This window comes from Perna viridis, chromosome 9 (assembly GCF_037379345.1).
Source record: "Perna viridis isolate PV_CMFRI_1.1 ecotype Kerala chromosome 9, ASM3737934v1, whole genome shotgun sequence".
NCBI lineage: Eukaryota > Metazoa > Mollusca > Bivalvia > Mytilida > Mytilidae > Perna > Perna viridis.
Window position 1 is genome coordinate 16,764,004 of NC_142453.1, and position 18,818 is coordinate 16,782,821.

At 32.1% G+C, this 18,818-nt stretch overlaps 1 protein-coding gene across 22 annotated transcripts in view; it reads right to left on the minus strand.

The window, feature by feature from the left end:
• LOC148606992 (RIMS-binding protein 2-like) overlaps nucleotides 1-18,818 on the minus strand; it is a 138,563-nt gene that overhangs the window by 64,060 nt on the left and 55,685 nt on the right. For all 22 annotated transcript variants that reach the window (XM_088545271.1, XM_088545273.1, XM_088545265.1 and 19 more), the window contains 3 exons: nucleotides 8,534-8,641; nucleotides 4,918-5,001; nucleotides 4,545-4,634 (listed from right to left, as the gene is read on the minus strand). In XM_088545271.1, the coding sequence (XP_088401397.1) occupies nucleotides 4,545-4,634; nucleotides 4,918-5,001; nucleotides 8,534-8,641 (282 nt within the window). The remainder of the gene's footprint in view (nucleotides 1-4,544; nucleotides 4,635-4,917; nucleotides 5,002-8,533; nucleotides 8,642-18,818) is intronic.

Genomic DNA, 18,818 nt, shown 5'->3' on the forward strand with positions numbered 1-18,818 from the left:
GTCAAAAAAAAGAAACTTACACCTAAAGGTTCAATTGCACATGAAACCGCCATTTTGCAAGAGCTTGCAAGAGTATTTTTATTTTTTATTTTATCCATCTTTTTGTCAAGCATTCCAAAGATTTTAAAGCCTAATGCACGTCACTTGGAGTTTTTAATGTAATTGATATTCTTGGGGTAAAACAAATTTTTGCCTGAAAGTGTGTGCTGAGCATGCTCAATGACCACCCTGCAGTTAACATAAAAGGGTCTAGTGGTTCAATGCAATGTGTGGATACACAGACAAAGAAGAATATGACACCTCTTAAAATCAGGCATATATAAGTTCATAAAACTGTTTTAAAAACACGTTTTCCTTTGACCTAGCTGGAAAAAAAATATAAAGGGTCCTTTTATACAGGAACCAAAGGCTTTAACTCCATTAAACCCTCTATAAAGGGTTACATATCAATTGCCCAAGGTCCTTAATCCTATGAAATCATTTATAGTGTCCTTTCATACCATAACAAAAGCTCAACCCCATTAAACCTTAGATATCATAAATACTGTAGCATCACGATCACCTGGTCTGACTCACGATTGAACTATACAACTGCACTTCAAAGTCAAAACTTATATTTATCCTAAAGCATGAGGGAATTCCAACCACATCTTAAATCCCTATACATGACAAAGAGCAATAGAAATTTAATAATAATGTAAAATCTGCAATCATTCTTATTACCAAGTAATAAAACAGCAAAGTATCTCACATTTTTCTCTTTGTCGACAACAATTAGCATTAAAGTTAAAATACAATTACGTAATGTTGACATACAATTTTCATCAGAGCAGTGGAAAAAATTCCAAAGTCCCTTTGTAATTAGAATGCTCGTGTCATTTCTGAACAATATTGGTTGTAGAACTGTTGATATCAATGACTCTAATCTATTCTATTACCAGTCCTAGACCTCAGAATAAACTTCGTTTCTGTTCTGGTTAGGTGAGTAAGATAACTTGAGTACATAAAAGAACTATTCTTGTTGTAATTCAAATTTTTTGTGGTTTATCAGACAGTCATCATGGTTATAACCTCATCCTTTTAATTTAACAAACCATGCTAGAATTTTCATCTAATGGCATATACATACATTCCCCCCAAATTATAGGGGTCCTTCGACAGTTGATACCTTTATGATAGTTAAATGAAGTTTGAAATTAATATATGTAGTATAATGTACACTGCAGTAAAATGTTGTAGTTTGGTGGAGTCTGAAACAGAAAAATGCTGTAGTTTTGCTGAATTTTTTTTTTCAGCAATATGTTGTAGTTTAGAGGAGTTTGAAATATCTCTATACTTAAGAAAAAGATGGAGTTTGGATGAGTTGTAACAACAGATTTTGTAGTTTGGTGGAGTTTGAAACTAACATAGTGTTAAGTAAAATACTGTGGCATAATGCATCTATATTTAGCAAATGTCATTGTAATTAAGTGTAATTTAAAAAGTAACAGTCCATGTAAAATTCAGACACTAACTCTGGGAAGGCGATTCATGGTGCAGAAAAATCCATGGACCAAATGATGCCTTTTTGGTCCACATATGCTTTTTTTTTAAGTGACAATAGTCCTTTCTGGATTAAGATCTGTACTCATGATAAAACCACACATTAACCTCCCATTAAAATCAACCAAATCAAACCAAATCAAGAACGATAACTCTTACAAAGTGCAAATTTCATGTACATTCATGTACATTACATGTAAATTTCACCTCAAAAGTGCAACACCCAAATGAAAAACTAAGACTCAAATTATGTGGTCATTAACTGATTTTGAAAAAAGGAATATAAATACATTTGGTAGGTTTTTGAAATGTATGAATTACCTTCTGTCTAATTCTTATAAATGCTGCTACTTAAATATTAATTGATAAGACATACACATGAAACAAAAATACAAAATTAGTCAGCTTTGAAGTGTTCCATTACAAAGTCAACAAAGATTGTACCCTATTTGTTGAAGACGCTTAAAATTTTCACAATCAATCTTCGATATAACTGAAAAAAAAATATCTACAGTAACAAGTTACCCTTAATTTGCTATGATAGTAACAAAAAAACAAAAACACAAACATAACCTGACATCAAGCCACAGAGATGCATCAATTTTCTGATTTCTGTCACCAAGAATATTTTCCTAGGGGTTATAAATAGTTGTATTTAATTAATGCAACCTTCGGCAACAATTAGCCATCCAATATAGGAAAATGCATTTCTATTCCATACAGAGTAATTCTATCGATTCGCGGCTAAGTCTCAGGTATTATGGTGTACTTAAATATCACTATTCATTCAATGTAGATTTCACCCAATGTCTGTTTTGAATTTGAAGTAATGCTACAAGCTGTGACTGATAAAACAGACTTAGCTGGAGATTCTGATTTAGAAACAGAGCAAGTTTGTGATTGAAATGTAATCCTTAGACAAAATCTTCGTAGGAGTAGACGTCTACGGATTCTTCGTAAAAAACTTTGTTTTTATAAATGCAATCTTATAAGTACAGTGAGAAATATCATGAATAGAATCATCCATCTTACTGTCTTAACTCATTTTTCACAAAGCTTTTTAGCAGCCAATGTTTCACCATGATAAATGAATTTCATCAAAAGACCTAAAAAACCCTGAAGCCAAATACATTTAAATCTTAGAAATCAAATCGTATCAGTTGTCTTTTACCCTACCTTTCATAACTACATTATTCATTTGTCTTTGTTTCATTGAAATTGTATAGGAAGCATTTATTTTCAGCGAACTCTAATTTTGTTAAATTAACTATATTGAAATGTAAATTTGATATCTGGAATAGTAGCCCTCAATACTTTCAGCAAATACAAACCTTTTTTTTTTTTTTTTTTATTTCGTTTAGTTGGTGTGACCATGACCATTGACCTACTGACCTCAAGATTAATAGGTGTCTTCCTCACCTCAAAAACCTTCCACTGCCCAAGTTTGGTGAAATTCTATAAAGGTGTTCAAAGGTTACACTCCAAAAATCAAATTTGGATGAACGGAAGGAAGAAAAGTCAAATACTATACCCCCGCTTTCAAGGAGGAGGAAGACAAAAAGGTGACTTAATATATTCCTATTTTTGCCATATTTCTGACAGTATTATATGAAAAAAGTCTGTAGAATCATGAACACTGGTAAAATTCATAGTCAGTAGAGCATAACGTGTGGTCAAACTTCGAAGAAATTATGTAGAATATGTAAAAGGAAACAACTCTGCTAATTATGTCACTTTTGAAGTACCATAGCCTATTACATATGGCAGGGGACAACAAACTAACAAAAATCTGAACAAACGAGTCGTCTTGAAATTTAAAAAAACTGGCTTCAGGCTATATTACATCCTTGATTTTCATAGACAGATGGAAATTATCTATCAAAATATGAACTGTTAAAAAATCAATTCATAGACTGTAATGGTTAAATATGACAGTAAATGAACTTATATCAAAATTGCATTAACCTATAGCAGTCAAAAACTACAACCTATGATGCATCTCCATTTCCTGTCAACAATATAAATGCATATAACTGCTAGCATGTTCTTAAATCATCCCTAAAGCTAAGTTTCAAAACAGTGAATCAAGACTAGTACACCACAATGTATTGCAATGCAGGGAAAATGCAAATTACCACTGCAGTAAATTGCATCGGCTGCAAGATTAACAAGATTTATCAATCATATATACGATCCATCCTGACCTATGGAAAATCGCTTTATTTCCCAAGGAGCATTGTAATATCCAATTATCCATCGACTTAATTACATAGCTGGTAATTTTACATAGGGACATGATTAAACAATACTGTCATATCCTTGTCTAGGAAATCAGAGTAAAACTGATGAGCTCAGCAGAATTATATGCAACTAGGCTCATACCTCAATGCATGCCTTAATTTGATGACATTACAGTCATCTATATTTCCATAGTATAGATCAGCAGGGCTATTGGATTAGGACACACCATAAATCAAAATGTTGAGTCATATTTCGCCTTGTTTTGATCATTTCTAATGTTTAAATGTAAATTGCAGACTTCATTATTGTAATGTAACACAAGTTAAATTACTGCAAGAATATGCATAGCAATAATAAAACCTATAAGCATTTGGGAATTGTAAGAGAAACAGAAGCAGAATTTGTAAATTTTAGGTAAGAGTGATAAAATCAGAACACATAAACATCCAGAATTTACAGCATTTTAGAGAGAATTAATCTTAACTTTATAATACCAGTAATTGTCCACTACCGAATAGTTTTTGGACTGTATATCTTGTACTATTTAACTGTTTGGTTTACAAAGATTCTATGTTCATTTTAACTTTTGTAATGGGACTTAAAAAAACATCTGGTTTAGACAGGTTCTCAGTTTATTCAGGGTTCAGTTAAGACAGGTTTCATTGTATTTCACGTTTAGGATGCAATGAATGGACACAAATACTGCATCTAGGAATTGTGGGTAAAAGTATGCTGAAAAAAAAAATGAGTTGTGCCCTTACCTTTTCCAAATCAGCAAGTCTGTGAGTGAGGTCCGAAACTTGTATAGTTAATTCTGTGTTCTGGGTGGCACTTTGCTGTAAATCAGCTTCCTAAAGAAATTCAAATAAACATGAAAAAATTAAATACCTGTACACTAAATATAGGGATCAGCGATTGACATAAAAGATCCTAGGACAAAAATATTTTATCAGCATTTCCTTTAGCTCATGGAAGACCAATGGGTAACCTTGAGCAAACATTTTCATCCTAGTGGGGTTGTTTTTCCTTTGACATATACATCATACCTATTCTCGTTATTATTTTGTTTCATATCCTTATAAAAAAGGAATAAAATCCTAATTTTATTACAACATGACATTAGTAATAACTTACTAAATTTTTACTTCTAGCTCTTTCTCTTTCTATTTCCTTATTCAATCTTTCACATTCAATTTTTTTCTGTGTAAACTCAATCTCCTGAAAAAAATATATAAAAGAAAATTAATAGGTATACAAAGGGAGATAACTCTATTCAAATAAAAGCACTGGCTAAGTTTTGCCAACTATTTTGTATTATCTCCCTCTAACAGTAAATGGACTAATATAGGATTTGAACAGATAGTCAGGCACATGAGTCTATTGAGAGAAGAACTTTTAACACCCACCATGCTGAATTGCACGGGAAATTGGGTCTGTCGCCTGAAAAAGGTCATTTTTGGTGATTTTTGGTAATTTTTCACCAAATGTAGTGCTCACCAGGGGTACGACAGTGTCCAAAGTATAATTTTACCAATGCTTGTTCCCTCTGGTGGTAATTCAAGCCATAAATTGTTCATTACAGTTGTAAGTGGAAGGTCAGGGGTCCCCAGAGGGATCACTCATGACAAAAAATGAGGATTTTTTGCAACTTTTGGCTTCAGATTGGCCTAAAACAGGAAGTGGTTAGTATATGGGGTTGACATCATGGGAGTGGTGAAAGACATCATTGTTCTGTAGAAACCAGGTGAAATGAAGCACAATGGATTTATTTTGCTGCTGTTAGAGGCCAAGAATTGAGGTCTACCCCTCAAAAACTCACAATTTTTTGTGGCCTTCTTAACTCATGACCTCTTGTTCAGCTGTCAAGTCCCTATTTTTGCTAAAACTCTATATAATATAGCCTCAATTTAAAGCACAATCACACTGCTTGCATATGAAATCCAATTGTGGTTTCCAAAGCCAAAAATACAACTGCCAGAACCTAAAAATCAGAAAACAGCCCATGACCGTAATATTACGGTTCCTGCATGGTAAAGATTAGGTACCAAGAGCTGTTGGAACTTTGCAGGGAGAAGAAATGGAGTGCATGGCTGTTTCCAATAGAACTAGGAGCTAAAATTCATCAGAATGAATATCATACATGGTAATTAAGTTATGCTCTTTTCTGTTGACCACCTTCTTGCTCAGCATTTTTTTGGTTTTTGAACTTTGGGAGATAACTTCACAGGTACTGGTAATCCTTAAATCCATGAGATTTGAATGAACATATTAATATTTCTAATTGAAATGGAATGATACAGAGAAAAGTAGAATTGAAATGATTCTAAGCTATTGTCCAAATAAAGTAATTTTGGGGATTTTGGGAGACAAGACAATTATCCCAAGTTGTGAAAATATTTTTTTTTAAAAAGTTTAACCATAAATACATTAAAATAGCTGTAGGCATGACTTACTCAAATACAAAATAATTTTGTTTTTTTATTCATTTTTTTAGGGGGGGTTTTACTCCACCCCATTTCAATCAGCATCTAAAGTGACCAGTCAAATGAAATTAACAGATACAATTTATGAAATCAAGACATGTTCCTTCGCAAAAACAACTTTTTCCACCATCTAAATTCTCAGAATACAAGCACTGCTACATTTATTACAGTTCTTCGCTAAGAGACTGACAAAAGATCAATCTAAGAACATGACTACTGAGAGACAGATTTCCAATAATTCACGGTGTATTTATGTTTTATTGAAGTAAATTACCTAAGAACAAATAGGCTATAAAAGATTATTGCTAGTAGAACGGACATCGATCATGGTGCTTGATTAACCTTTCTCACAGGCCTTTAAGTGACTTTTGACTAAAAATAGGGCTTTATGTGGGGCACAATTATGTAAAAAATTGGGTATTTCAAGTGGCTGGGACAAGTCTGTGCAGTTAACAGAATAATCAAGGAAACCAAGATTCTAGCAGAAATAAAAAATATGTAATCCAGGAACAAAGACTAGACATGAAAAACAGACATACAAAACAAAGAACACAAAATAACCAAAATGAAACATATACAATAACAAAAGTAAATGAGCAACTCAAGACTCCAGTTGCACCAGTAGGGTAAGCATTTGAAAATTTTGTTTTCAAAAACAAACTATATAGTCAAATATAAAAAAAAATTGTTGAACAGGAAGTTGACGTTGCTCAAGTCTGAAAGAATGTGAAATTCAACCCTACGTTATAGATTACCTATATAACCATGTAGTCACAATATCAAGAGGCAGTAATACATAGTTACATCAAAAAAACTGTAATAAAATAGGTGCAGATGGACTTAATAAGAAAGAATGAACAAAAACCAAATCCTTTTATACTGCCTGTTTTTCAAAAATAACATGACAGGGTTTGACATTAACAGTAGTTCGGGAAGTCCTGTGACTACCTAAATTAATTCTTAAAACCTTACTATACCTAAAGACAGGGCTGCAAGATAATCTTGAAGACTACCTAATTTATCGATCAGAAAGTCCTTTGGGCTGTTAGTGTCAAACCCTACATGACACAGAATAGAAGGGAGTATATAGAATGGAATCATTTAAAACTTAAATTTATAAATTTCATTTCTTGATGTCACAAAGAAACCTACGCGAAAATCAATCATTTCATCAGAGCCAAACACAGTTAAAAACAGAATCTGTCTGCAGATGATTTTGTCTTGACATTTAAAGCGGAGAATAATTATACCTACTTAAATTGAAATAAACACTTTCATAATAACACTTAAGGAACTGGATATTGTTATCAAGGGGAAAACTATGGCATTTGAAAGGGAGTTTTCAGTGCACTTTAAAATCAATTTCATTATTTTATGTAACATTTTATTTTGCATCAAAAAGCTATTAAAGAATCACAAGTAAAAAGCCTCTAAAATGTCGGCAAGACCAGTCAAAGTTACAATTCTTTCATGTATAATTAGAAAAACTGTGAGCAAGCTCACTAAATGATACCCTCGCTCCCCATGCTACTTGACTATAAACGAAATAGTCAAACAGAAAGCTGGTGTCACTTCAATCTTAAATTGGACCCCACAATGGCATGACATACCTGTATAAAGCTTGTACCAAGTTGTCAATTTGCTGTGATAAGTAGTTGCAGAGAAAACTGTTACAATAATTTTCAATTCAAGTCATATGGTAAAAATATAAAAAAAGAAGATATTACTCTTCTGAAATCAAATCCCTAAACATGGCATACCAGTATATAAAGCTTGTGTCAAAATATCAAGTGGCTTAGATCAGTACTTGCAGAGAAAACTATTATGAAAAAGGTGCATATGGATGGAGAAATGGATATTGTCATAAGTAGAAAAAGTCTGTTTCATTTGGGGATATAATATTTGTTTGTTTTGTTTGTTGGGGTTTAATGTCCAAGCAGCAATATTTCAGCTATATTCAGATGATGGGGATATAACAAAAGTTTGGCTCACATAGAGAACAAATTCCAAACACTGATTATTTCTTTTCTTTGTACAGCATTGTAATCAAGAAAATATTTTGATTAGAAGCGGTTTTCTAATCCTTGTCAATTTTTGTAACTCAGCTATCAAATCATTATTTAAGGATTGAATGTTTCATTTTTCATATTTCATCAGTGTTCATATCACTAATTTAAATCTATTTAAAACACAATAAAATTTCAAATCGATGTTATAAAGGTGCTTGATAAAAGCTATTAGAAAAAAAATATTTATAAAACACTTACCAATCTTTCTGTTTCTTCTTTGGCTTTTGTCAACTTGGTTACCTCTTTCTGAAGTGCTTCATTCACAGATTCTAGCTCTTTTAAGCGTTTTGTGTCTGCTTGAACATTCTGAAAGAAGTTAAACATTTCTTAAACCCTGATTAACACTGGAAGCAGACAGTTTTAACACATCATTTTGTCTTTTATTTCCTTTTAAATCCGACAGCTGATTGGATAAATGGATGAAGTCTAGTTAGTTAATGGAAATAAACCAAAAGTCTTGAAATCTCTTTCGTCTCCTGTGAAATAAACCAAAGTACTCCTACTCCACATAGAGTGGTCTGAAAGCATTCAGTCATATATGCAAAGGAAGAACAGATGTTCAAGTTAATCTCTAAAGAAAATAAAGTCAGGGCAAGGGTCTTCCTGTAAATTTCTGTTGTGGAAAAAAATCAAAATCTGTGTTAAGCACGTCATTAAATACCAAAATTAGGGTAATAGCTGAATTCATAAAATTATTGATTCTGAGACCATATTAAACAAAGCAGTCAATCATCCTGGTCCATTTCTGTATTTTTTTGCAAAATAGGCTTAAAACATTTCTTTCCCTGGCCAAAAATAATGCATTATCAATAACAAGTACTTATATGAGTACATACAAATATGCAATTACATATGTCTTCCAAGAACATCTGTTTCCATCTTGAATATTGTAAAACATTTATTAAAGACTGTAAGTATGTAGGGAATCAAATGCATCATAAATACTATTTAATACACAGTAAAATAAGCTTTATTACAGTGGAGGAAACAGAAGTACAATAATAGATTTAAAGGAAACAAACACACCTTATATTAAGCATTCAAGCACACCCTACAATGTAAATAAGCAGGGACAGAACTCAAAAGAGCATTAAGTAAACCACTCACTCACAAAAATCTATTGTAAGTAACAGTGATCTTGAAAAAGTCATAGAGGAATAATAGAGCCTGTGGCGCTCCACAAATAGCAATATAAACCACGTTCTACGTCACAATATGATGTGGTTAATACCTTCATGAAATGATGAAAAGTTGAAATATGATTTCCATTACATTCTATTGTCGTGTGCTTGGATCCAATCAACTCAACCCACTCATAGCTTCCTACTCCCTTCAATTATGAAGTCGTAAATGATGATAAATATTTCCGATTAACTGTTCGTTACTGTTAATTATTTGTTGGACTTGTGGCTAAATTGTTTTATGGGTAAACATTGGTTATTGCAGAATGTATAATAGAATACTACAAGTAGTCTCTCAATCAATTTTCTTGATGTCATACTGTTCTGCTCTTGTACCATTTAGTCTGAAGTTACTTTAAAAAATACTATAAGCAAAGCCTGCTCAATGAAGTTACCAAATTTATAAATTCCATGAAATATTCAAAATGAATAGTCAAAAAGGGAAGTCCCTAAAATAAATGGCATAACGATTCTCCCTACACCCAACCTGAGGACAACATCAGGAACACCAAATGAGTAGGGGGGGAAGTCCCTGGACAACAATAGGAACACCAAATGAGGTCAAAATATAAACAAACAGTCAAAATATAAACAAATGGTCAACACATAAACTCATATGGTATACAAATCGAAGTTAATCTTTCAAAACATCAAGAGACTGTGTTAAGGGGTTATAGAGAAAAATTTAACGAAAAAAATGTGAATGGATAATTGAACATCCTACAAAGCAGTGGCATAATCAAATTTTGCACAAAAGCATATGATATATTTGTTCCCCTTGTATCAGTGTTTGAAGTCCAAATTATCTCTAAAACCAAACTTCAGAAATTGAAGAAAACCTATCCTCAGATTTCGTATACATAAAGATTTACATCATAACAAAAATTAAGTAAAATTCATTAAAGTGTTCTTGAATAATTTTCCCCTTTGAGTTTTCAGACTGGGTTCTTTTTCAATCTATTTCCAATTCTATATCTTTCAAAACAAGATTGTTTTCTGGCTCTTTATTGAGAGAAGAATGAAAAATTTAACAAACCAAAATTGCTAGTAGGGCAACATCAACAATTTGTTACAGTTGGCCTAAGATCAGTGACACTTGACCCAATGGCACTGCAATGAAGTATAGCAAAGTCTACCATGTAATGGATGAGATCTGTCTACCCACATAATATGTGGGATAATTTAAGTCTTAATTAACCCAGTTACAATTGATCAGGTGCTTGATTTAAATTGAAGGGAGTTGTATAAAGACAAGTTTAGAAGACTAATTGGTAAAAAATATTTGTGCTCAGCTGAGAAAGCGATTTAATAAATTATGTACAAATGTTTGTGACTTTTGTCAAGTGACAAAATTCATTACCAAATATGGAGTTGCACACGTTGCTGCGCTAGGTATACCCTTTACTGTACAGGAAGTTGATATTTGATCGCAACTAAATCCATTTAAAGCATATGCCCATCTACATTAAGCCCGATACCAAATTTAAGGTAAATAAGTCCAGTGGGAACAAAGATTTTTGTGACAAAAAATTTGACAAACAGAAAGAAAGACAAGGTGATTCCAATGTACAACCCACTCATTATGTGGGAATATCAACATTCTTCAATTCAAATTTACTTATGATGAGATAGTCATTTGGAATCCAATAAACCAGTAATATTATGGTAACTCTACATTTTCAGAGCTCAGCTTTACAACTGTCTGATAGTCTATTCAAAAGTTATGACAATTTAATTGTTTCAAAGAGTTACTTCAGCGCCCTTGACATGAATGTATGACCTTGACCAAACAGATACCATCTCAAACATTGTGCAGCACCTTAACCCTACAACCAAGAAAAGAGTAACCAAGGGAATCAAGATTTGATCAGAAATCAAAAGAATATGTTCTATTTAAGGATTAAAGACTAGACATGAAAAACAGACACACACACAACAAAGAACATGAAATAACTACAGTCCTTGAACCAATCCACACAACGATTTGATGACCGTTGACAGATTGATTGCTGACGGATCGATGACTGATGACTGGTGACCGGTGACCGATCTGATCATAGTTTTGTTATGTAAAATGACGCAAGATCTGTTTGAAATAAAAAAAAAGGTAAAATTAAAGTATACATTGATGTATTAATCTATTGCATTATGTAAATATGTGTGAAATTGACAATGAAAACAATAAATCTGTAAAATACAGTGACCACTCTGTGGTCACATGATGCGATCACCTGTTTAATGGATCGGTTTGACGGATAAATGACTGACCGGAAACTGATCGGTGACCAATGACCAGTCACAATTTTTGTTACACGGATCGGTTAAGGTACTGTAATTTAACAATGAACATTTCCACTTCCTCTTTCCACATATACCTAAATATAATATACAGAGCATTAACCAATATCAACAAACGTTCTTCTTGAATCTTCCTGCATCATGTCAATCAAATCCAATACATAGAAATAAATCTAGCATTCAAGACAAATAAACAAGAAATAATATCCTGATTAGGAAGACCTTGCTCTGAGCTGTAAATTTCTACAATCACAATGTGTATTGATGATACTATATATATCTAACAATTGAAGAGGATTTGTAAAGGTCATAGTTATCTTTCATGCGTCTGGTGTTATGTTTTATTGTCTTTATGTTAGGTTTATGGCTTTATCGTTGTTTTTTAAATTTTGAGTTACTTTACTTATTTTTACAATTGGTAGTTTTCAAACATTTTTGTGAGAATTTATGTTCCTGTTTTGTTGATAAAGGTTACCATATGCTAAAGGCTTAATATGAATATACCAGGTACTTAATTTTAGCAATAAAAAACTGTTTATAAAATTCATTAAAATTAATACACTGCAAAAATAATTACAAAGCAAGTACAGTATAAAATTGAAAAGATTGATCCTACACATATTTAATTTTTGCTGCTGAAATTCATATAAACTACAAGAATAAGCAATAGAGGAAGTCCCATGTTGACATAACAACAACAGGAACAACAAATGAGGGGAAGTCCCAGGACACAAAAACAGCAGGAACACCAAATGACGGGAAGTCCCAGGACAACAACAACTGTAACACCAAATAAGGGGAAGTCAGAGGACAACAACAACAACCAAATAAGGGGAAGTCCCAGGATAACAACATCACCAAATAAGGGGAAGTCCCGGGACACAACAACAACAGGAACACCAAATGAGGGGAAGTCCAAGGACATAACAACAACAGGAACACCAAATGAGGGGAAGTCCAAGGACATAACAACAACAGGAACACCAAATAAGGGGAAGTCCCAGGAGACAAAATACAACAGGAAAACCAAAAAAGGGGAAGTCCCAAAATACAACAATAACAGGAAAATCAAGTGAAGGGAAGTCCCAGGACAACAACAACATGAACATCAAAATAAAGGAAGTCCCAGGACAACAACAACATGAACATCAAAATAAAGGAAGTCCTAGGACACAACAACAACAGGAACACCAAATAAGGGGAAGTGCTGGGACACACAATAAAACAAGAAATCCAAATAAGGGGAAGTCCCAAAATACAACAATAACAGGAAAATCAAGTGAAGGGAAGTCCCAGGACACAACAACAGAAACACCAAAAGGACAGTTAACAAAAAAAATAGAAAAACTGTCAGCAATGTTCATTAACTTGATAGCAAATAAATCTCCCTTGTTTTATAGCAATCACCTTTTGATCTTTATACTGATTTGGATCAAAATCTAAAATAGGAGGTGACACACAATAAAAATATGAAATAGAAATTTTATGAATGTTTCATTAAGTTCCATTTAGTGGTGTAAGAAGAGTAATGGATAAAAGATGGGTACCCTTCTGCATAACAGATCAAAAGATAGAAGTACAGACAGAAAGAAGGACAAGTACCCCTCTCAATATATACCCCAATTCAATATGCAAACACAATTTTAAAAACTACATTACAAGATTTTTGCAAGACATACAAAGACACCTGTCTGAATCAAACCTCTTTTGGTTTGGTGAATACAGATGTTTGGTTTACCAAGTTAAAAATACTCTTAAATTAATATAGATTAACATTTAAAAGTGTCTGGTCTGGAGAGGCTTTTAGATTTAGTTTAGACAGGTTTCACTGTACTGTCATTTAAAAATGAAAAGAAAAATACTAATACCCTAAAAATGTTCCAGGGGTTCATATCCATGGTTGTGAAACTCTACCAAATCCACTTAATTCCATCGATTCAAAACATAAACATGATTACCACTTGATGTTAAAAAATAAACATTATTCCTTACTGGTGTTAAAACATAAACATGATTCATTCCTGATTTTAAAATGTAAACATGATTCCTCCCTGAAATTAAAATGTAAACATGATTCCTTCCTCAAGTTTATTAATGAACATGATTCCTTCCTGATGTTAAAATATAAACATGATTGCTTCTCAATGCTAAAACACTGAATAATCCACGGTTTCTCTTGCTACATAGTCAGATTTCAATAAATGTTTGATTGGTTATGAACAAACATAATGGAATTTAATTGGCTAGAATATGACTGCCAATACACCCGAACTAGTTATGTGTAATGCTGCAGTTACAATTAGAGCTCTCGATAGCTATAAGAAGCATGCCAACAACCAAGTAACTTTTCCAAGTTACATACATATCACTGTAAAAGGCTTTTTCCAGAAAATCTGACACTAACCTCACAAAAAAGTGAAAACTTAAAATCCAACCAGAGTTTACAAGCTTCACACTCCCATTGTCAAATGAAAAATTGAGCTTAAGCCTTGAAAAGCAACATGGTACTAAAAAATTACGACCCAATCATCTTGTAAAAATATTAAATTTACATCCTCTGCCAAAGGAAATGACAAATATCCATTTAGACAGAAAATAGAGCTGCCGTTTCTTTAATAGAATACAAAATTACAGAATTCAATATCTTCGTTGCTGTGTCCGCATAAACAAGACTATATCAGCATCCTTGTCATATTCACAGAAAAATCTATTGCTGTATAAATCTCAGTTGAGATTTTCAAAGAAAGTTGTTACAAGAATTTAGATAAGACTGATGTGACCTATGGCGATAAAAATAATCGATAGAAAAGTCATCGAACAAAATGTTTCCTTTCGTGTTTGAGCTGCTCATTTTATTTGCATGTAACGATAAAATTACCATGAGATAAATGGTCCTACAAACGTTCATCTGATGTCATCTGTTTCCGTCAAAAGCTTATAAGAATCAGTTTGCACTATTCAAAGGAAAAAACTATAGAAAGAACAAAGCATATTCAGCAAAATGATTTAGAAAAAAATTAAATTAACTTTCTCCTTCTAGAAATAAATAGATTTCATGCCATAATCAGGTTTGACAGAAAGTTCATTAAATTTGAACAGAGATAAGTAATCTATTCAAATCTTAAGGGAAAAGTTAGGGAAATTATCAAATGATAATCAGATTTTAAGACATATAAACCATAAGAGTACATGTATTTCTTAATTTAATTGTAAACTGAAACCAGAATCATGCATATTTTTTTACACATTGAAAAAGTACTGAAAAGGATTTAATTTTCATGGCTGCTAGTATCTGGGAATTCTGTAAAACGAGCAAATTTGCTGGAATCAATTTTCGCTGTTTCAAAAAAGCTTGCTGATATATGTTGAAAATCAATTTCAATGATATAATTTTTAATGGTTTTCTGTCCAGCACCAAAATTGGTATTCTGTGAAAATTGATATATTTAAAGTTTATCATTTTCTAACACTAGAAGTTTAACTTTTCTTTCTTTAGCTTACAAACTTTGATTTTCTAATAATTTATTATTGAGTTCAACAGTCCTTTTCACAAAAGATGTTAAGTGTAAAATTAGTCTTAAGCTTTGATGTCACAATATATCACAGTATTTTGATGTCAACATTTACGGCTAATTTTACACTTACGAGATTTTTAAAATCGACTACAGATTCCTTTCTGAGCAGTTGGAAATCTTATTACATCATTTCCCCTGTTGAAATATGATTTACAGTACATTATTCATTTTCAGGAGAATTCAATTTTTTTCTCATTGATATTAAAATTTTCATTTCTACTTCCACATTTTGAGAAACAAATTTTCCAATCCTACAGTTAGACCTAAGAACTCAATGTCCCATTTCAACCAATAACTCAAACCCTGAATTTCTGTTTTTCACAACTTTTTTCCATTGAAATTTCTGTCATTTATGACCTTTGAACTTCATATATTCAGGATCTCCTTCTTTGACCTTGGAATTCGGAAACTGACATCAAAGTCAGACATCCATTTCAATACATCAATTACAATATTGTAACGGATATGGACAACTCAAGACCTTCAATTAGTATTGGATTGATTGCAATTATAATCTCTTCAGAAAATCTTTGAATGGAAGAAATTTCTATTGGTGATTTTTTTCAAGTATGAAGAGTAACACAAATTGATCTTTATCCTATCCAATGTAATGCATAAAATTTTAACCTATTTGAATTGACGATGTTGATGATATAATTACTTGAGCATACAGCAGAGAACATATTTCTGATTAACTGTTTGATTTATAGTTACATGTACTCTGGTAACAAATAAATAAAAGGCATTAAAAACATGAAACAATGTAACCTATGGTAAGTTATTTTAGCTGGTGCAAAATTTTGTGATTTTTAGGCAAAAAGGTATATGAAACATTTTGGTTAATCTTATTTTGGCAGATGCTTAGTGGTGCACAAAGCACTTTAGCCTAGAGTAAATATTTCACAGAATTCATTTTGGTATTTTTACAAAAAAAACGCTAAAATATGCCAAAATTAGCATCCCATGAAAATTACCAACTATAAGATTTTTGTTATCAGGTCGATCGGGTGGGCTGCCAACTTTGCACTAGTCACAAGCCTGTTGCCATAAGGGTTCAGGGTGTTAACACCCTCCCCCCCACCAAATAAAAGCCTTAAAATTAGTTAAAAACACATTTAAAATAAATCAAACACAGTTCAAATCAATAAACGTTTGGTCCCAGCAACCTTACTCCGAAGCAAACTGAAAAGATTCTGACTACAAGCCTGAGTCATGACAGACTAAGCATCTTTTGAAAGATCTTATCCCAAGTAAGCATTGTTCTGCACATCAATTATTCTGACTCTAAACCCAGTAAATTACCACCATATCTTCAACATGCTCTCATACATTCCACAAGAGAAGTTTTGATGAAAAAAGATCAGATTTGTTTCTTAAATTTACATAAGCATGGCTCTAAAAATTTGATCACAAAAGTACATAAAATTTCAAAAGTGCATAACACTGATTTATGTATGCATTTATTCCAAGTTTTATGATGATGTGACCTATTCTTGGTTCATAACAGAAAAAAAGAACAGTTATGGTGAAATGTAACAATTGACCAGCGTATTTAACCTTAATCTAAAATAGTAAAAACAACATTTTTTCTGAATTTGCAAAAATACAGATATATACAGCATATACCCAAATTTTGTTTGAGGACAATGCATATATAATTTTTATCAAATTCTACATCATAGAAGTTGAATAAATTTAAAACAAAAATGCTTACCATGACATAAAAACACTACAAATTGAAATCAAACACTCAAAAACAAAGAAAAGATAAAAGGAAAAAGTCAATACAATTTAAGCCATTAGAGTTATCCCCGATATAAAAACAGACCAAGGTTCCAACATACCATCACAACTTAGGTGTTACTATTATTGATCTTGGTTCTAAGCCTTTGACATTATATGTAACCTTCGATATTTAAACTGGATTTTAAAAGTCGATTTGATGCCACAGATTAATGTTATGGGGGATAAACTACAATATAGGATGAGAGTCAGAAAGTGCTCTGACATACTTAAATAAAAGGATTTGATTCCATTAAATTCTACTGAAACAAATAAACAGTGTAAGAGAGATATTCATATCACTTTAACACAAAATCAATGATTTTTCAGCAGCATTCAATTTTATCACATGTTAAGGCCCCTCAAAATTTAATTTAATAATTTAATAATTTCGTGGTTGTAAATGATGAAAATCAATGAGGGAGGGAGGCCTTTCTTTTTACCATTTCATTACCCCCAGAGTACGAAGAGAAAGCTTTCCACATTATTCATAGAAAGAAAAAAAAATATGATGGTGCCTTATAATTTTTTGTTGAATTAATATGGCCCTACAATTTTGTTTATGTTTAATGAGGCACCCAAGAAGTGACATTAGGGAGGGCAAATAAACCAAGTAATTCAATTTGGTGTGGCCTGCCAAAGCAATCATTGCTATATCATATTGTAGTTTTATGACAAAACACAACAGATAGTAAAAGTAAGAAACCAGAGGTGTCAAAATATGGGAATTTACTCATACAATATACAACAAAGAAAATCAAAAGGAGAAAGACTTAAAAACAAGTACTATCTGTAAAAAAAGATGGTAAATGCAGTAAAATTTCTTCTTTTTACTTATAATTTTTATCAGGAAATAACACATGGCACGCAATTTCAATTTCCTTTTTCAAACACCACGAAGTTATCAGTATTTGGCCAATCTGGAAACAGAATTTTCATCAGGTGACCTGCGTTTCCACGGAAGAGCATCTTTAAGATCAAAGGTTAAAAAGTGAAATTATACTGACTGCATTAGAAAAATTACATATAATCTTCCAATGTAGGTAAAAGTTTTAAGCCACTTTTTTTTCCTAAAAGTAAGCTCTTGCTTTCGTCCATTATCTTGAAGAAACAGTTGCACACTTTCAAAATTAATAATGTGCACAAAAAGAAAAAAAAAAACATACAAAAATTGTTGACTTTTTACCCATTACAAATTCAAAACAAAACACATATACTGGTATGTGTATGAGAAAAGAAGAAAATCGAAAAGAAAATGTCAGATTCTAACTTGTAAGAGTTGATCTAGAATTACATTGTAGGACTGATACTAGAAATCTATAACAATTTCTTTTGTAAAGCAACAAAAATTGACAATTAATAATCATCGCTCAAAAACCACTGGATTCATGAGATGAGTTATGAAACCTTTATACTATCAAAAGAAAGACAAAATTAGTTAGAAAACAGTGTCCAGATTTTCTAATTACCCAATATGATGAAATATTGTCACCAAAATAGCTGCAAGAGCTTACCTTGATATGCTATAAACCTCAAATCATCACTAAAACCATAAGCCACAAACGTTGATGAGAAAGCATAAATGGAGCCTAATTCAATAAATTAAACACAAATCTCTGATTTGTTTCCTGTCATTTCAATTAACGG